Below are 20,916 nucleotides of genomic sequence, written 5' to 3' on the forward strand. Positions count from 1 at the left end.
AAAGGCAAATGTTCCAGCCTTCTCTGTCCCCCTCTGGACCACCTGCCCCAATAAAATCTATCAAAATTAGGAAGGCCACCTTCTTTCTCCTTTCATACTAATTACAGAAATCCTGTCCCACTTGAAGGAAGTTTCACAGAATAAAATGATTTTAAATTGTTAAGAAATAATAAAAATGCTAAAAATATGGTATGCTAATGTAATTATAAAAAAGAAAGTTTCAAAGACAACAGGAGTGGGAACACAGAATTCTAGTTCACTACCACAGCAGAATCTTTCTTTAGAAAGTTTAAGTATTTTTTTTCTGAAGTGTGAGTGGGTCAAAAACTGAACTAACTTTTCTACACCCACATAGTCTTGATTTCACAGGTTACTTTCTATATGCAACGTTTGTCCTAGGTAGATACATATAAAGAACAGGCTACAGGCAGAAGACTGCCAAATATGTTGAATTCTGTGTATGTATGTATGTGATACAGAGCTAGCTCAAGAAAACACAGAAGTTAGAAATGTTGAACTGCACTTTTCGAGTTTCTAGCCTTTTCATTCACTGTTTTTATTATACATTATTTGTATGTAAATTTTATAATTCCTTTCAAATTCTGTATTTTCATATACCTCAACCCCCCCCAAAGACTTGAGTTTAGAACCATAGACAACATACCTGTGGATTATTTCTTTGCTCAGCTTGCCTTCCACCTCTAGAAAAGGTCTGAGTTTTTTCAATCCAAGGTTTTTTTTGAGTTGCCTGGGAATTTACATTAGTCCAACTTATACCAGCTGAAAGAGAAGTGCCATCTATGAAAATCTGGACTAGTACAGCAGAATGTATCAATGATACACATGCCACCAGAGGCAGGAACACAACTTTGATACAAACCAGTTCTCTGAGAAAGTCTAATTCTCCTGTGACAACATTCACTTCTGTAGCTGTTTTTAGACATGGGCAGAATTGCATTCATGGAACACTCAAACTGCCAACAACTGACGGTCAGGAAGCATCAAAGGAAATTTCAGCTTCATATTCACACCAATTTCAGTTCAGTCACAAATAGCAGCCACCAGCACTACCTGCTACTACCAGGCTGATCAAAACACTGGCTCATGGTACAGTACCTCTCTAAAGCTCCTAAAAACTATCAGTACTTGGCTCTGTTACTACACCCAGGCATGAACTGCAGCCCAACAGGGTAAGGAAGCTCGAGGATAAACCACAAGAGAAGCACAGCTTTGTCTGAATGGCTTCCACTGGAGTCTCATGCTTTGATCTGTTAAAGGAGGCAGCTATTGACAGACCATCAGTGACAGCTGCATCAGCATTAGTGATAGCTACACACTTCAACAAGAGGTGTCTTATTAAGGTGGTTGGAAATCACAGTAAAGACACATCTTCCAGAAGTATCTGAGCAGTTAGAGCAGCAAGCTGAAGTAGATCAGAGGTGGTGTAAAGCCAAAATACAAATGTGACCCATTCAAACTTTAAAACAGCTCACCAGTTAAAACAATACTTACTTGCATTTATTGATGGTTCTACAACCTGAAAAGGAAAAAAAATTATTTTAGTAACTTTTATTAGCCTGTCAGGTAGAAATACAGTGAAGTTACTCAGTTATGTTTACATACATTCATTGCACAAGAATCTGTGTTCCTTGAAGCCATGGCTGCAGCCTGGTTATTGCCATGCTTAGGACTACAATAGCCACTGTCACTGTCAATGTCTGCTTCACTTGCTCCCTGTTCACTAGAGGACTCTGCAGCAGGGTGAGAGGTTCTTCTGCGCCTGCCTTTTGATTTCCAAAGCATTGTAGAGGCGCTCTCAGAAAGTGATTTATTAGCTATATCTGAAGGAAAGTCTTCAGGAAACAATAAAAATAAAATTACTTGTGTAGGAATTGTTAAAAGACATGAAAAACCTATACATCATAAAAACATATTGAAAAGGTCAAAGTCTTTTAATAAAATTAAACCAGAATTGAATTGAAATTATGTCTAGGTCCAACTGTTAATAATAACCAACTCCCTCAAGAAGAGTGATTCTGACCAAGCAGCCAAGTCTCTGCAGGAGTACCATATCATTACAACATTAGAAGGTGACATATTGAGTAGGTATCTGCAACCATCAGCATCTTGTCTTCATTATCCTTTTGATCTGCAAAGACTTCTCTTAAAAGCCATGTCTAAACCAGGTCCACCCTCTTTTAGAAAAGATGGCAACTGACATGTAGTTCTACTTATTCTGTACACCCAGAACTTAAGAAACAAATTACCTGTTTGCTGTGATGCATCAACCAACAAAACAATCTTTGATCTGTTCTCAGGACCTGATGAACTCGTCTCCTTCTGAGTGGCAACATTTTTCACTGGAGGACGTTTATTTTTTATGTGCATCTGTAACTGCTGTTGCTGTTTTAAGATATTAGCCACAAAAAAGTCATATGATTTGACTTCATAGTTGTAATCAAACAAAGCAATTACAAGTCCTAATGCCCTCTACAGAAGCCACATGTTTGAAGACAAGAGATGAAGGGAAATATTCATAGAAGAACTTAATTTATTAACCTCTTTGCATTACTTTCTACATGAACTGTTCATTATGATGTGAAAGTACCAAAAAAGGGTAAAGAAAGAACAGGTATACTTTCTGTGTTCTCCAATGAAGTAATTCTAAGCTCAGACTGCACTAGCAGAGAGGCAGTGGGAGTCTCCCACATCATACTTTTACACTTTATAAACTCACAAAGTATTTTACCACAGAATAGCTCTGTAGACAGTTCCTCTGCTCTCTGGATAATGCCTTTTCTGCCCACCTTTCCCTCTACTTTTCTTCCACTACTGACACACCTGCTCTGGCTCAAATGAGATAGATGCTTCCTGTGCAAAGACACTTTCTTTACACAGTTCTACCTATCCTATTAAAAAGCAGACTTACTTTCTGTATGGTTGGTCCCCTGTTGCTGCTCCTGCTCCGCTGACTGGCCAGTGGGAAGACCTGGCCGGCCGGGCTGGGACGCTCCGAGCATTCCGCAGTAACTGTACTTACAGCACTTGCTGTTGGAAAGGGGGCAGGATAAGGGGCAGGGAAGGGATGGTAGAAACCCATGACCTGAGCACATGGTGCTGGCATCAGCTGATAATAAGTATACTCTGTAGAAACAGGTGGCTGTGCAGATATTATAGGATAAGCAAGGTATGGTCCTGCAGGATTTGGGCTGGGTTGCTGCCATCTGATGTCATTGTTATACAGCGGAAACTGTCTGTAAAAAACCAAAGGAAAGACAAGTGCTAAGTAAGTTCCTCCCCTCTTCAAGAAAACTCAGACCTTTACCACCTCTTTAAAAAATAAGTTCCTAAACTCAGCCTATTTTAGTTACATGAAGAAAAGTGGATACAGCTACTCTGAGTACCAAGTCAGCTGCAGACAGTTTTGCCATGGCAGGATCCAAGTTGGACACCCAAAGCCCTGTTTCATTCAGCATCAGAGATACAGGCACAGACCCCCTGACTGCCCTGCAAGATGCAAGAGCACAGCACGTGACTTTGGGAGGGATTTGTACCAGACCTCTGTAGACCAGAAAAAAAGGGCAGCAAAGAATATGAACAAAGGAAAGCAGAAGGAAGAAAATAAGTAAAAGACCCAAAACAGAAATTTCATCCTCACACATGAAGGGTCAGAAAATTAAATATCGTGAATAAAAAAAAAAATATACAGCCCACAGCCATTGACTCCTCTCAAGGCTACCAGAAGTTTAAACTCACTTAAAAACAGATCATCTTCCACAACCACTGTTACCTGTTGGATTGATTTTCCTGTACAAAAGGATAGCAAGTGATCAGGTAGCTGGGAATTGGAGTTGGTTCCATGCCATTAATTCCTCCACTGTCGTTGGGAAGCGCCATCGGGATCATTAGTGTTTCTGGACCCTTCTTCTGAGGAATAAATGGTTCTACTTCAGCTGACAGCTTGACATTCTTAAGAGAATAGAAACAATGCCTTCATTAAATACAAGCATAAATTGCTTGTGGAAATTTAGATTCATGGAGTTGTACACTCAGTACCACAACCAGCAGGCAAAGGGATGACAAGGCTACAGGAGGTGGAAAACAGTTGGCAAGTGCTTCTTGCACCCTCCCAATCAATGCAGGGTGTAATACAGATCACCAACATTTAGCATTTGTGGTAACCTTTACAAGTGCAATACAAACACTAATTAATTTAAAAGGGACTGAAGTTCAGATCTTGCAGAGGATATAGCAGTCTGAGCACAGAAAGAAATCAAATTAGCACTGTATGTGGAGCACAGTTGTGTAGGCTTTCAGAAATGAAACCAACATATGGAAGATGTAGTAATGCCTGGCCTGCTCTACAAAGTTGACCGTGTTCCTAGGCAATTATAAAAAAACTTTTCAGCACTAAACCATAGGTTTACTGCTAAAATAGATGGTGTATCATAGAAGAACTCCCTCTACATTCCATCTGCATAATTTTAACATACTTTCATGTTTTAAGATTATGACTAAAGTTTGCCATAAAGAAGGCTTTAAAGATTGCTTAGAAATAGGTTTTAAAAACTGCTTTCAAAGAAGAGTATCTCCCCAATCCTGAAGGTATCCTCAGTTTAAAGTGGTTTTGCGCCCACTTTTGGTTTTGTATAGCTGCATCCTGTACTTAAACAATGAAAACTACTCCATTCAATAAGGTACAACTGCAGACCCAAAGCACCCTTCAATTCTATATTCCACTATAAGTTCCATTCAGGTGAAAATAATTTTTTTTAACAAAGATTTCATCTTAATTCTATTTGTCTGACTTTACTACCTCATGGAGTATCAAATCCAAAGAAGATTTTCTGAAGCAGATAAGGACTCTGGACAATTTTCCTTCTATCTGCCTAAGGAAGAATTCCAAAGGGAACATGTAACCTGAATGAGTACATGCTCTTATTTTACAAAAAAGAGAGCCTGAAGGTTTAATGTGATGAGAACAGTCACATCCTTGCTACTACCTGCAAAACATCCACATGAGCTAAATGGGAGCTCTGAAAATATCCTGGCAAGTAGTCCCACCCCTACCACACCTTCCCAGTCCAGATCCTTGTTCTGTGTCACATCCACAATCCAGAGGACAGCCTTACATCCAATACCAGAATATCTCAGTCCCCAAAACTTATTCTTCTGAAATAAGATCCCATATTGGTTTAGCAGCAGGAGGTGGAAGAGGTGGGAGGGACAAGTCCAAAAATGTTTTGAAAACACAGTTGTCCCAGTGAGTAAGAAAAGCTACTTTTACTCGATGAGTAAGTACTTTAATGGATCAGACTGAACTAGAAACAGTGAGGTCAAGACCCGCTCATGCAAAGTACTGGACACACTTACATACAAGAAAGTTTAATTACTAAGCAAGAGGTAGAATCATCATCAGGTAAATTATCAAAGCCCTGAGTTCCACTGTAATTCAACAAATGAGTTGAAAATCAGCTGGTATTTAAGTACTTTGCTGTCATCTCCTACGAAGGGGAGAGGAAAAAACATTGTTGAGACAGTAAAAGCTCCTAATTTTCATATAAGTATTATATGCAGTATTAAATCATCATAATTACCAGTGACTGATGCATTCTATTTTTATATTAAGGAATAATTTTCAATACATATTACTTATTATAGTAATATTAGAATTCCCTGACAATTTCAAATGCTAATCCCAAAATTTTGCTCAATTCATTCTTTTTAATTCAAATATGACATTCAAACTAAGTAATTGTGAAACAGTCATTCTGTAACAGCTTTTTGGATGACCTGTATAAGAGAAATCAAACTTTTCCTGCAGAAGTTGCTATTATAGACAGTGTCTGTCTCATTATCTTTACCCTTCCATTACCAAATTCGCTAATTCATACTTCTTTCATGAGATTTTATGCAGTGTTACCTCAATTTTCACCATTAGCCATTTCCTGTAAACAGGAGTTCACCAAATAATTCCTATTTAAACAATACTCTCTTTTTCCAAACACTGTGCACCTCACTAAGGTGAGCTTTCTAAACACAGGAGGAAACTTTCTAAGTGAAATATTGTTTGGGACAGGAGACCACTGCCTGCAGGATGTCCTCGAGTACTGAGATCAAAGTCACATCCTTAACAACTTTGATGGTGGGACATTCTGCAAGTCACAGTGACCCAGACCAAAGCTTGTTTATAACTGAATTGAGAATTGAAAAAAATTACACAACATGGGGAGAAACCCACGAAACTCATCAAGTGTGGAGTCCATGACTACTTCTAACCATTTCTTGAGAAGGTTCTGTGTCTTGGGACTTTTTGAAGTGTGCTGGGAAAGCAGAAACATCCCTTCCAACAAAATGAGTCTTTGATATGTTTATTTCATAACATCAGTCATTTAAAAATAAAATTATAGTTAAGAGATGTAAAGTTCTAGTAGCAATCATGATGAAACCAAACATCCAAGAAAATAAAGGATAAAAGTGGAATTAAGAGTGCCGGGGGAAAATAATATATAATATGTCTTTGAAAGTGACAAGAGATACTGTTCTTGTCAGAAAAGGATTTATTAATGACTGTTCTGAAAATGCTTATGGCTATAAAATGGAGATACATATGGAATATAATGCCCCTCCGCAAACCTGCACGGCATCCTCCTCAACACGGCACCGGGGAAAGGCTCTGTTACAGAAAGATGTGCCTGATCGCGGAATAAGCAGCAGAAACTCCAACGCTGAAACTCCTCCTCAAAATCTAACATCTTTTTCTCGTGCTATTTCAAGACTGTCAGGCAAAAACATCTGCTTGAGAAGAGGCTCAGTTCTGGGCTGGCCTACAAATCGAGATGGTACAATCATTAAAGGAACACACCAAGGCTGTCTCATCCATAGAACATTCAAGGGTAAAAACCAGGATGAGTGCTTTATAAACACTGAAAACTGCCAAACTATTCCTAATCTGCTGGTCACTACCTGCCCACAACATGTCAAGTGAACTTCAGCCAAGATACTAAAAATAAACTCTAGTACTGGCTCAGAAAATAGTTTAAACATTCTATTTGTAATTCAGGTTGGGACAAAACTCCCTGTTTTAAAGATATTTTCTTTCTGGTTCTCACTTCTTTCCCTACATTATTTTGGGAGATGGATATGGAAATACTAAAATCATCCTTTATTGACAGGTCTCTTGCAGAACGGTCTTATTACAATGATCTTTGTGATATTGCACTCCATCATCACTCAGAATTATGAGTGAACAGTCTTTGACATCAAGTATTAAAAAAACAAGATACAACTGATCAAAGCAGGAGCTGTGAGCAGGAGATGAATCCCATCTGCAAGGCTGTCAAGTATTTCTTGTCAATTTGTGAGGATAATCCCTACCTTACTTTTACATTCAAGGTAGATTGGATAAAATTTGATTTATTTAAATCTTTCAGGTAAAATAATAGGGATTGTCAGAGGTTTTTTTATTTGTTTTCCAAATTTATTACAGAAACACACAACACACAACACTCTTATCATGTAATTTGACAAGTTCAGGAAAATAATTTAAATTATTCTGCTTGATTTTGTGAGGTTCAAACAACTCAGAGATGCCCAAACTAGAAAGACAACTTTAATGCTTCCTTTCCTGTTGCCCAGTCTCCTATAAAGGCAATGATTACTACTGCTATGACAGAGCAATTGGGTGATGTATTTAATTACCCTTTTCTGTATACAGCTTGTAACAAGTTTAGCTCACCAATAATGATAAAGACACAGCATGTCCTGTAATCATAAACACATATGGGTGCATTTGAAAGTTAATTTCTTTTTTCGCTTACAGAACTTGGAGTGTCTGTTATTTAAAGGCATGAAAACTGTATTTCACAATGTTTTATGTGCATCATACCTTAAGCACTGTTTTCTTGTGCAATTTAGTCTGCACCTACAGGTTTGTTTGGTTTGTGGAGGTTGGGGTTTTTTTAATCCTTTCAAGAAACTTGTTTCGGCAAAGAAAAGAATTTAGGGTAAACCTCTTTTTTAGATTTTGCACTTTGTTCTGTAGCAACTGAAACAGCAACTGAAAACTTAAAAACCTTAGAACAAGCGTTTCAAAATCATTCTGCAAGCAGAATACATGCAGTCCTCAGCATAACTCAGACATTCGTTAGACAACAAGGCCCCGTTTCCACTCTGGGGTAAAAACCAGACAGTTCAAGTGTATTACCAACTAAACCAAATCAACTTCACCGTATTGCTTCTGTAGAGTATTTTAGCAGTCTTTCAAAAATACTCCAAAAGTTGTGTTTTACATGGGATGCGTCTTCAGAGGAGGGCAGTAAACTTAATGAAACTTAAAGCAAAAAGGGGAAACAAATGTACTAAGTCAGCTCAGCCTGCTAACCAAATGAAACCAAACCATCAACAGAATTCACCCTGCAGGGTGACTGCCCAGACACTCCAGCACATTTCCCAGCTGCTGGTGGTATCACTGCAAGAGCGAGGGAAACAAAAGAGCAACGCTAAGTAATTTGCCCAAAGTTATCTAAGCAGATTATTTTAGGACTATGGATTTCTCAGCTGGGAGGAAGGGTTGGTGAAGACAAACAGCAAAGTAACTCCTCTATTTGATAAGATGCAGTTGAGCCCTCCTGGCGCCCACTGTGTTGTCAGAACAACAGAAATAACATTCCCTTCACAGCGCAAGAAGAAGTGAGGAAAAAACAAATCAAAGAAATCAATTTAGTCTTAAGTAAAAGTGCTGCTAATTTCTCATTTCACTGGACAAGCAAGAGATCTCCTACTGAAACTTCCTATTTCCTTTAACAGGTTGTCTCTGCGCTCCTTTGGGGAGAAACAATAATGCCAAATAAACAGTGTGTTGGTGGTGGGTTTGACCATTCAATACCATGCTGACAGGCCTAAGACTCCAACCAATGACAAATGACACAAACTCCAGAATAGGAGATGAGATGCTTTTTGTTTCAGAAGGAAACAAAAAGTGCATAAAACAAAGTGCATGTAAATATATGGACACAACTCCTCAAAGATTTCACCCACACAGGACAAATAGAGTGACAAGTGACACGAGAACCACCAGCAGGACTGACTGATCAGGCCACTGGTTTGTAACCACACAGACAAGAAAGACTGGTCACACACTAAAGGATTTGGGGGAAGGCTCCTCGCTTTCCCTAATCCTTACAACACAGCACCTGTGATACAAGATGAAGTCTAATTGCTCCCACAGTACTAAGATCTATTTTAACCTGTACCCTCTAAAAAAATTAGCACTTTGCCGCTGGCATCAGTAAATGCAAGGTCAGACCTTAATGAAAAGCAACATGCAATTCTGATCAGGCAATCTAAAAGCAAACACTAAAAATGCTGCAAGACCAAATTTGATTTTATTTTGGAGAGCAACTTTTTCATGTTTATTCAACCTTTCATATCACAAAGCTAAACAAAACTTTATTGAAATTGACCTTTGATAACCAAACCCAATTCTAAATATAAATTTAAGTCATGCTGAAACATCAGATTTGCAATCAGCTGCCAATTAATGGAAGCACACCCCTTCAAAAGAAACCAAGACTTAGACAGAAGTCTCTTTTGTAGATATCCCTAGTTTCAATTTACAAAACGTTTTGCAGTAGCTCATTACATATTTCAGTCCAACAATTACAAGTCTTTCAAGACAGCATATATACTGAAGAGCTCCTTTGTTTCCTATATAAAAGCTACTGTAGTCCTCAACAGCTGCAAAGACAGAGGATGACACAAGCAGGAACAGACTGGTAAACTCTGTCCTATAGTTATAGCACTGTACATTTAATCTTAGAAAAGTTGTTGTTCATTGTAGCTTAATGACATTCAGCATTTTCCATTAAATGGGATCTCTGTCAGCTTGCTGTCTTGGAGAACACTTAGATATCAATCTTACCATTTACAGGGTGAGAAAAGAGACACAGATGCCACATCTCAGAGGGTTATAATAAAATCAGCTGGTTTACTGTCTCAAAGTCTGGAAACAAGAAGTCTCATCACAAATGTAAAATAAAAACATGCTCTAATCTTTTTTTTTTCCCAGAAAAACAATCCTGCTTTTGAATTTTGCATGTCATAATTTAAAAGCCATGTTAGTAGTAAGGCAAGTCACAGTTCATCTATTTTAAAATAAACTTTACAAATATGGAAGTCATTGTTTCTATAATTAGTTGCTTCTAAGTAGCAGATACTCTGGGAATGGTAAATATGCAGTTGGACTGGAAGCACCAGCAGAAGGCCATTTAACAAAGCACAAAATTTAATCCTCCCTATTTACATTTAACACAGTCGTTTCAACACAGCACTTAAAGCAAATACACTATGAAGTGAGTCTTTCCCTTTTCCCTCTGCTCATAATAAGGGAATCATGCATGATTCTCTTCCCTTTCACAGAAGAAAGTACCACAATCAGAAGGTAACAAAAGTAAATATTTAACTTTTTTATCCATACATAGGACCAGTGGCACAACATGACAAGTTAGCATGTTTAAACTCAAATCCAGAATATTCTAGGAAACGAAAAGGAGGAAAATAAAATTTTGTATTTATAGTTATGAAAGCTTTTCCAAAGACAAAAGAGCTACCAACAGGATCTTCTTCACTTACTTTACAGCATTGAACAGTACATACAAACTTCTAAACCTATCCATGTGAAACAGTAATATTTGAATTCTTTGTAGACAGTGTTCTAAAAGGATTAATCCAAACTGTATAAATCAGTTTTCTGATCTCCACAAACTAGTCAATGACAAATACATTTGTGCTAAAAAAGAAGATTTTCATGGAATCATATCAATAACATTTAAATTTACCAGAGAACGCTTTAAAGGGGGACCATACAAAACCCGAACTGTTCTGCACTTTCAAGGTTCAAGAGAAAGCAACAGGGAAAATGCACAGAACGGGAACACTGACACTTTCCAGCTCGCCTCAGTTGAAAAATCCGCCATGGGTAAGAAACACAAAAGGAAAGTGGACAGGATAAAGAGCACAAAACATTGATCCAGATCTACTTCTATGGCAACCATATTATCAAGCCACCTGTTGAACGGTCAGGAATAGCAGAGACAAGCAGAACAGGCTGTCTTTAAGCAATACTAAAACAAAACACAGGTCACGGATTTCTCAACTTCACCTGATTTCTCAACTGTACTGAAGGAACCAAACGTCTTAATCACAGGGCAAGACAAAAGTGTAACACTGAGAAAAATCAAAGCACGGCAGTACCTCTGAGAGAAGTTGCTTCTCTTTAGTTTTCTACCGTATTCTGCTTAAACAGAAAGAGTGTTGTAGGTCATATACGGAATTTTTCCTCTAGTAGGAGAATAACCTACACTTAACTGCTGAAACTCATATGCTTTTTAATGGGAACAGTTTCATTCTGGTGTAGACAGAAGTAAACTTCCACACCCACTACAAAAATCAGAACAATTCCTATCATAAAACAAATCGTTTTTAAACAGCTTTCTTCTGTTTTTGTCTGTGTCAGCTGCCAAAATATCACTGAGCATATTATAACAAATGAAGTCACACCAGGATTTAGGCAACAGAAACCTGAAGGGCACTCAACAAGGGATATTTTTCTGTCATTTAGGTGTCCAAATGATCTTGTTACATGAAATCTCATACTGATTTACTGAGCCAACACCACAAAACTCTGTTTTCCCATCAAAATACCACTGAAATCCCATGCTACCACAGCACCTCAGTCCTGGTAGCTCATACTCAGATTCCACAGGAGTTATTCCTATCAGCATAAACAGTTACCACACTGTGTCTGAGAGAGCATTCTGAGGGAAAGGGGAGGAGGGAATAAGCCCTGCTAACACACATCTGCATGCTTTAATATTCATTTATCAGATGTCATGCAATACAGGTGAAGAAAGAAGCCCAAATAAAGGAAAAAATGAAACAGCTCCCAAAACTGATGCAACCTTACCAAACACTTACACTGGTAAAGGAGATTACATTCAATTCTTACAGCACAAAGAGTTCAAACCCAAAGCATTTAGGGATCTCCTAATCAAGATGCTACTGTATAATGAGAAGACAAAAGCAACAAGATAGTTGGATCATATTAGAAACTCATCAGGTATTAATTATTTGTCTGCCTAGAAGCCTTACTCGTGGCTAAGGAACCAACAGGACCAGATATGCTGCAAACAGAGTAAACAAGAAGATGGTTCCTGCTTCAAAGAGCTTCACTGCACCTCCAAGTCAAAAACCTGCACTTAGTTAAGACAATCAAAGAGTCAACACTCTACACTGTAAATAACACAACAACTCTCAGTCTTCATGAACTATTTTGAACAAATTCTAAGAGAATGGTTTGATAAAGGCATGCGTGTGAACCTCCAGCAGGGAAGAGCTCAAACAACGAGGAATAAATACTTCACAAGTGCACTACAGCAGTAATTACAGATGAAAAAAAGGTGTAAAAAAATAGAAATCACACCAAACCCCAACATTTTAAAGCATAAAATACTACAGAATAGACTGATGTGAATTTTACAGAATAAGGCTAGTTTTTCTAAATGAAGGCAAATAAAAAGCATAAAAAAATCAATTTACAATCATTACAACACCAGAAAGGACACTAAGAAAGCCACAGTGGGAGCCATAGTATTATTAGATATACTGCTCACTAACTTCCTTAGACATTATGTACAAAATGAAAAGCAGTGTATCTTTACAGAGTACATTATTAGTCATTACCTACTTTGCTACAGGAGCCTGTGTTATTTTATTCCTTAACCCTACTATTAGAGCTCCTGGAGATGCCAAAGCTGAAAACTAGGAAACAAAGAGCTTTAATTCACGAATTTTCAACGCATTTTGCTGAAACAGAAGCTTAAAAATAACATCAGGCTGTTAGGGATGACATCATTCATTTCAGATACAGCTTTTAGAACTACCTCCTGATGATCAGCTGTGCTATTGCACACATGTAACAAACCAAGCAAACTCTTAAGGCCCAGCTTAGATTTCTTCATACCCCATATGGTCTTAAGAATAATTCAAACTGATTACCTCGGCAAAGCCAAGTTTAATACTTAAAAAAAAAAAAAAAAAGGGACCTGTAGAGCTGGTGAGCTACACCCATCTCTCTCCCACTCCAGACCACCACCAGCTGCGTCCCACCACTGAAAACTTCAGCCCGAACCTGACATTTACAGCCTTTCAACAAGAGTGACACCTCACTTGCGCTGCAAAGTTCCCAAGAAACCTGTTTCTTCCTCCAGAAACCAAGTCTCTCCTAATGACCAGGCAGGTTTAGACTAAACGTCGCTAACTGCAGTTTGCTCGAAACAAAGCCCGAAGGGCCAGTACGGAGAAGAGCAAACCGGGGCTCTGAATTCCCTTGGCATTCCCAGGGGAGCCGCTCCCGGGGACAGCCGGGCCGGGCTGTCGAGCCACCGCCCGGAGGTTGACCGCCGCCCGTCCCGGCCGGGGGACGCGCTGCCCGCCCCTCCCGAGGGCCGCTCCCGGCCGGGGCGGGTCGGGGCCCCTCACGGCCGCTCCCGGGCCCCCCCGCAGGCCGCGCCCCGCCCTACCCTGCTGTCCCTGCCCTGCTGTCCCTGCCCGCCGCTCGGCCCCCGCCGCCGGCCCGGCCGAGGCTGACACGGCCCAGGCCCGCTCCGCTCGCCGCCCGCCCCGCCGCCCCTCCCGCGGCAGCCGCTCGCGGTGCCCTCGCACCTTGTCCGCTTTGTCCATGGCTCCCGCGGCTCCGGGCGGCGGCTCTACTGCGGGCAGCGCAGGGCCCGGGCCGCCTCCCCCATGGCGCTGCAGCCCCGCCGCGCTCCGCACACGCCCGGAGCGGCGCCGGCCCCGCTCGCGGTTATCACGGGAACCGGGACCGGCTACGCCACGGCCGGGGCGGGGCGGGCGGCGGGGAGGGCCCAGCTGGGACGGAAGCCGGGCGGGCCCAGCCCGGGAACGCCCTCGCTCCCCCTCGGGGCGGGCGCTCTCCGCCCGCGGTCGGGCCGCTCGAAAACAAGCGAGGCCGCGGCTCGAACGTGACGGGAACCCGCGGGAAGGAGCGGGGGGAGCGCGCTGTGCCCTCGCCCGGGGCCGCCCCGCCCGCGGGGAGCGAGGGCGGCAGGTGCGCCGCGGGCCCGGCTGCTCGGGGGCGGCGCCGGGGGAGTCTCGGGCCGGCGGTGTCCTTGAAATTAACTGGAACGTAGAAGGGAAAAAAAAAAAAAATCTTGAGATCTATTTAGAGGCAGCAATCTAAAAATGTCGCAGCGGCGTCTGGAGCCGGGCTGTGGAAGCACCGTGTGTGCGGGACCGGGGCGCTGCCGGCAGGGACGGGGATTGTGAGACGGGGGTGCTGGCACAGCTCGTGTGACGTCCCTTTATTTTGCTGGCCTGGGTTTAGCGTGGTTAATTATGAGTAATGCCAGCGAAATCCACGAGACCGTGTTCACCCAGAGACGGTGGAGAACAGGAAACGAGTGTAGGAGCTGGTGCTGCACCACAACACATGATCCCGTACGTGTGATCTGCATGGGATGGCCCTGCATTTCATTAAGCATTAATATGTCTGCTGCCTTGGGTTTAAGGGAAAAGAAGCATGATTTATTTACAACTTGGTTGATTCATGGCAAGGGAAAAAAAAAAAAAGAACTAGACGAAGTACCTCTGTGAAAGACATACACAATGGATATCCTAGAGCAGACTCTTGAGCACTTCCAGGTGAAATACATTATAAATGCATTATGTATTACTACAAGAATCAGGTTTTTGCTTAGTGAAGGTTCTTGTGAGGAATAAATGGCTTGCCTTTTAAAGAAAAAAGCAAGCAAGCCTAGATCTGAGTTTGACAGAAGTAAGAACTACCAAAAATGTCCCTACAGAGCTATCTTGATAGAGGTTCCTAGATTGAACCTTTATTTAATCTTTCCAGATTTATGTTCATTATACTATGTAACAATGTGTTCTACTTTATAAAAAATTTATTTCTTGGGTAAATCCCTTTGTGTTTTCTTAAGAGTTGCTCTTCATTAAAACCTCGTTTGTAACACGGGATTATGAAGATGGCTGTTGCGTTGCACAGAAAGATCTCATCTTGCAAACAGATGCCACAAACAGAGAACTTGTGCAGACCATCCCTGCCTTGTGTGCTGCTACTCCCCATCAGCAGGATCACCATCTAGGTGCAACTTTTGCTTACACGTCTGCAATATTACTTACATCCTGTGACTTAGGTTTTCACGAGGCTGCAGTACACAGAATCATAGGATCATATGGGAAAGAGAGTGCGGTGAAGTTGTAATCCCAATTAAATTTAACTATAGGGTTTCTGTTAACTTCAGTGTTTTATGACAAAGGAAGAGAACAGGAGTGCTGCTGCAGCACCCTAATTGATACAGAAACCTCAGCTTAACTGAGAAGCTGCAGCAGTTTACACTTTATATGCACTTCTGTATCCCAGCAGTTTCCTTGACGAGATTAAATGGTCAGCAGAACTCCCACAAGTGTTCATGACTCTAGGAAGGCATTTCAAGGTGGTAACAAAGATTAATTTGAGGTTATGTTCCCAGGGGCTTTTACACAATGAGATTTGTTATTTCAACACAAGTCACGAAAGTAAAACTGTGGATTAGGCTGGTTGTACAAAGAGCTTTCAGCTTATGCAATGGAACAGCATTTCATCAGTCATTGATGAACTTAAATACAAGATGGAAATCTACAGATAAATAATTATGAAACATACGCCACCTAAACCTAATCTTACCTAAACAACAAATCTCTACTGAGCAAAATGTACTTTATTCCCAGTTGTTGAATGTGTTTTGCTTACTTGCGTAAAATTAGGTTGATTTATTTCAAAACTAGTCACTTTTCATCTCCCAAGTAATGTGGGAGAACTTGCCTGACTGGACAGAAAACAGTGAAAAAATCCCACTGAAACAACCAGAACAATCATTTTCTTGTATTAGCACACCAGTGTTTTAGTGTGGAATGCAGCTAATTTGTTCAAATTGGTGCTGACCACAGAATATATATTATGACATTTGCTTAAGATAGTGGCTGTGTTTTTAAGAAATAATGACTCATTATGGCAAGGCTGTCCGTTCTGAAATTCTGCTTTTGTTCCCAACATACATACCAACAGAAAGGTCACACTTGAAAGGGCTGTTATGCATAAACAACAAGAATGTCTAAGATCTAAACTGGGCAGTGATTAAAGAGACATCAGAGCTACATAAATCTGTGCAATACACATACTACAGAAAGTCATGTTGAGTTGCCTGAGTGGCCATTTGGGTGAAAAAAAAAAATCTCAAGTCTCCCATAAAATTTAACTGTGTTATCACCAAAAAGAAAAACATACCAAAGCATTCAGAACCAGTTATGTGAGAGCCTCTATCCACAGCTATCACAAATATGCCAGGGTATCTGGTTACATCATCGTCAACTTGATCGAGTGTTGTGTAAGAGAACCCAGCAGTTTTAGAGTCCTTAAGGAAGCCATAAAAAAATTCTAAAAACCCTGTTGAATTTAAACACAGTGGAATCTGCAGTAGCTGATTTTGCATACTCAATCCTAAGGGTCCAGTTCTCAAATCAGGTAGTTTTGTAAACACTTACTGCTCCTTTTTTATTGCAACATGAAGTAAGCCAATAGTTTGTAAGCAAAAATGATGGTCAAACCTAGCAGGTGCTGACTGCTTACAAAAAAATTTTGTAAATTTTTGGGGGTCTATTGCTTCATCTGCTGGGTAGTGGAAATACCCTTCCTGAACACAATGGAGGACACAGATCAAACGAAGAAGAAAATGTAGGTCAACACAAAAATAAAAAATGGAGTCTAAACCAAAATACCTCAGCAATATGGAAAAGGCACTTGGTAGTGACTCTATTCAGAATTCAAATCACACGATTACAAGCAAATTTAACAGCACATGTGTGGCCACTCACGCTCTCTACTTCCATAGGGTCTAATTACATTCAGTGGGTATAAAGTCCTACAAAACACATAAGGATGTGATTACACACGTCCCACTGAAATCGAGGCAGCTTCTTACACTGGAAGCTGAACATATGTACAGGCTGCATATTCCATGCTGCACTGGCATGGAAACATGAAATAAGGGTTGCTCAGTAACACCACCCCCCCCTAGGTCTGAGCAGGCTGGGACCGAGCTCTGAGGCAGCAGCACCACTGGACCATGGACTGCAGCAGCTTTGGAGGCTGCCACGGTGAGCAAGGGGAAGAGGCAGCAGGAATAAAGCAAACTCCAAAATGACAGTTTTACTGGCCTGGGACTAAAATCTTCAGCATAATTAGAGAAAAGGACAAGTACAGAAAGCAAAGTATATCTTGTAATCCGCTGATACAACATGTGGTGTTCTGCACAAGGCAGCTGAGGGCAGACAACAGGGAACATCACTGGAACCAGAGTGGGAAGGTGAGCCGGGAACTAGTCCATGAATCTGAGAATCACGATTCTGATGGCAACGTGCAATTACTACCTGGCAGCAGCCAGAGTGAGCCCAGCTCTCCCACCGAGAGCAGAGAGGCAGCAGAGCCAAGCGGGACAGATCCTGCCACGCAACTCTCTGTACCACAGCCAGGGAGGGATTAGCCTTTACTCTTGCTGTAATGCCTCCAGTTATTATAGCTAAGATTTAGAACTACATACGCAATTATTATAACACAGATACACTTTGCAATCTACCTTCCCACAGATTTAGAGGCATTTAAGACGGTGATAATCCTTTCTGTCAATATCTTAATTAACGCTTCACTGGTTGATTAGCTTGTGTTGTATTTTATCTAGTTCCCTGACCTGGTTCTAAAATATATTTTTAGCACTTTGAAAATAATAAAGTAACAGCTAAACTTTTAAAGTCAATATTAACATCTGTATATGGAAATTTAGTTCAAGTAACTGCTGTACTTTTGAGAAAGCAAGGGGTACTGTCCAGAGTGATGTCATTTTACTCTTACTCCATAAATACACAGTTCCTGCTCAAGTAAATTAATTTACTACCTCTCAAAAAAAAGAGACAATCTTCAAATACAGACATAATGTTTTACAGCTGACAACTTCTGAGTAATTACAAAAATCAGTGTTTATTTACAGACTACAATTCAAATACCTTCATTATATTATTCTGCCAGGTACATTTCAGCTGCCTTGCCATTTTTCCTTTTTTTTTTTGGTTTGGTTGGGTTCTTTGTTTTTGTTCTTATTGTTCAATACATTTTTAAGCCTATTTAAAAGCAAAATGAAATCCTCACTACATCCAGGTTTCAGATCCAATCCATTAGAGGAGGACTTCTGAGATGCAAAAAGAATACATTTCTCCCAAGTATGCTTGATAAATAAAATAAAATAAAAAACCACTATAATGCAGACATAGCACCCACATCCTCCAAGATTTCATTTTCATGTTGTTGAGTTTTAAGGCATAAGCTGCCTGCAACTCAAAACAAGGGTTTATATATACACAGCTTAATCACTGTTGTAATCTCACACAAGATTACAACAGCCAATAAAATGTTCTTTTGCAAACAGTGGTACTGGTACTAAGATGCCAGTTTGTCTTGTACCAACAGCAACAAAAGACACATAAAAAGACCCCAGAAGCTGTGAAAAGTGTGGCTCTGACAATCAAAGACAATTGCAGGAATTTAACGATTGGAACCGAGACTGGAGAACACAGCGAGGCTGCGTTACCACGTCTGGAACAACCTGCAGTGCAAGAGGGTTTCCTGAAAAAGATTTCATTCACCCTCTTCCTTCAACGGCTTGTTCACTTTTCCTGAGGAGGCAGAAATGACACCAGAGCTACCAGGGACCAGGTGGGCTAGAGCAACTCTAGATTTCTGCTGCCGTTGTACGACAGCAGAGCTCCTCTGTATTTCCCCACAGAAAATTCTCATCTTCCAGGTTAATAATTAGGAGAACTCAGAGAAGGGGTGGAATCCCTTAGGGATTATATAAATCTTCATTATGTGCCTAGAGCACAGCTGCTGAGGCACTGTACACATAAGAACTAAAATATGCCCAAACACAACAATTTCTTAGAGGTAGACTGACACTTTTTTGGTCTAAAAACATCACTAGCTCTCAGTGCTCAAACTGAGAGTCCTTCACTAGTTGCACAATCAGACCTTCAGAACAAAAAGATAAAACAAGGGAACCAGATGGAAGGACAAGATTTACTGCAGTATTCCTATTTCCTGCTTGAAAAAAATGCAAACATGCCTCCCTAACAGACACGGCTGGGATGGGGAAGGTTACATCAGGTACAAGAGACAAAGTCAAGAAGACTTTTTTTATTTTCAGTGATTGCAAGATTATACACAGTTCTCTTTTTTTCCCCTCCTTTAGTGGAGAGTTGATCCTTCCCACAGCAAGGGTGGTGGGAAATGGCAGGGAAAATAAACACATTCAAATAGCTGTCACTTTCCCTGTCTCCATGGGAAGGAGAACCTTGAAAGAACTGAGACAGTCCCTTGTCCCCCAAGGAGGAAGAACCTTGTAAGATTCCCTATCCAAATTAAAGCCTCTGGATCTGTAGCTGAGGGTCCCAATTAACTGCGCAGTATTGTTAAGTTCAACTCCACATCACCAGGTAGTATTGGAATTTTCAAAGTAAAAACAATGTTACACATCACAGCATTGTAAGGAAACAACACACAATGTGCTTTTTAGTCAGTGTTATCTACAGATTTTACAAAGGAAAAAAACCTTTGCCTTTGCTTAAAAACTAAGTTCAATTTACATTCTTATTTTACTGTTGTTTTAAGTAAGTGGATAAATTAAAAACACCTATGGGTAAAAAAAAAAGCATCAGTGAAGAAGAAATGCTCACCCAAGATTCAGCATCATGCTACTCATGGTACACATTAAGCTTTATTGTGTAAACTCCAGGAAAAAAAACTCACTTGCTTTGACAACTGCAGAGCAAAATAATTTTCTAAGGGACATAACTATTCTTCAGATGAAAGTTAATTTTATCCTATTTAGTTACACCCTGTTACCAATTTAAATCCTGCCCTAGAACACTGAGTCTACCATGTGTGTGATGGACATGTGTAATTTATTAGGCTTTTGCACTATTTTTTGGGGGGTGTTAATTGCTCTACATACATATTTTTCCTTCTATTATTACAATGTCTGTGTGTGGCACTGCTTTGTGTACCATCACACACTAGTCACAGAACTGACCCCAAAAAATTCCTTCTACATTTGAGACCCGCAAAAGAATTTTTCTGTCAGCTCCAGACAATCTCCTACAGGAATGAAAGTTGCTGTGGTCACCACTACAGCTGTATTTTAAAAGGATCTGATGATCCCAAAATCTTAGGACACAAAAGGCATGTGCCTGCTATGAGGCAGGACTTCAGAACAGCAGCTCTGAAGGGACTAGGACACATTCAAACACATGACCAATGTCACTGCCCCTGGGCCCTGCTCCAAACCCACAGTGTCATTTTAGATACACTGAATCCAGTCAGAAAGACACAGAGCAGGCAGAGAGGGGCTGCACTTCTATTCCCAGGGTACTGCTTGGCAAACCTGCATTCCTGAAGTAGCGAAATAAAACCCGAGCATGTCCCTGAGCGATGCCAAATACCCACCAACGTAACCGGGCAGGGCTGATAATGGCTTGGCATCTGGCAAGCTGAAAGTCAGTTAACAAGACTGCTAAATGTCAGCTCTTTAGTATTTATGCTTCACTGTTTCAAGGGGGAAAAAAAGAAAAATCAACAGCACGTTTATCAAGAGGCTCAGACTTTAAATCTCTATGTTGTCCTTCACAGATAAGGTGAGGATCAAGTAATACCTGTTTTTGAAGCAGTGTCTATTTTCTTTTAAAAATAACACAAGTAAAATTCAAGTATAATGAAAGCACATCAAGAAACAACTG

At 40.5% G+C, this 20,916-nt stretch overlaps 1 protein-coding gene across 1 annotated transcript in view; it reads right to left on the minus strand.

Annotated features, from left to right (window-relative positions):
• The window catches only part of SECISBP2L (SECIS binding protein 2 like), a 29,008-nt gene extending 15,105 nt beyond the window's left edge, over positions 1 to 13,903 (minus strand). Inside the window, exons 1-7 of the mRNA XM_050309479.1 lie at positions 13,723 to 13,903; positions 3,791 to 3,969; positions 2,930 to 3,254; positions 2,268 to 2,403; positions 1,624 to 1,853; positions 1,513 to 1,537; positions 665 to 780 (exon numbers count right to left, since the gene is read on the minus strand). Of these exons, the coding sequence (XP_050165436.1) occupies positions 665 to 780; positions 1,513 to 1,537; positions 1,624 to 1,853; positions 2,268 to 2,403; positions 2,930 to 3,254; positions 3,791 to 3,969; positions 13,723 to 13,740 (1,029 nt within the window). The 5' untranslated portion in view covers positions 13,741 to 13,903. The remainder of the gene's footprint in view (positions 1 to 664; positions 781 to 1,512; positions 1,538 to 1,623; positions 1,854 to 2,267; positions 2,404 to 2,929; positions 3,255 to 3,790; positions 3,970 to 13,722) is intronic.
• Positions 13,904 to 20,916: the final 7,013 nt, after the last annotated feature.

The sequence above is a fragment of the Myiozetetes cayanensis genome, unplaced genomic scaffold, assembly GCF_022539395.1.
Source record: "Myiozetetes cayanensis isolate MyiCay16 unplaced genomic scaffold, myiCay2020 scf14, whole genome shotgun sequence".
In the NCBI taxonomy this organism is placed as follows: Eukaryota; Metazoa; Chordata; class Aves; order Passeriformes; family Tyrannidae; genus Myiozetetes; species Myiozetetes cayanensis.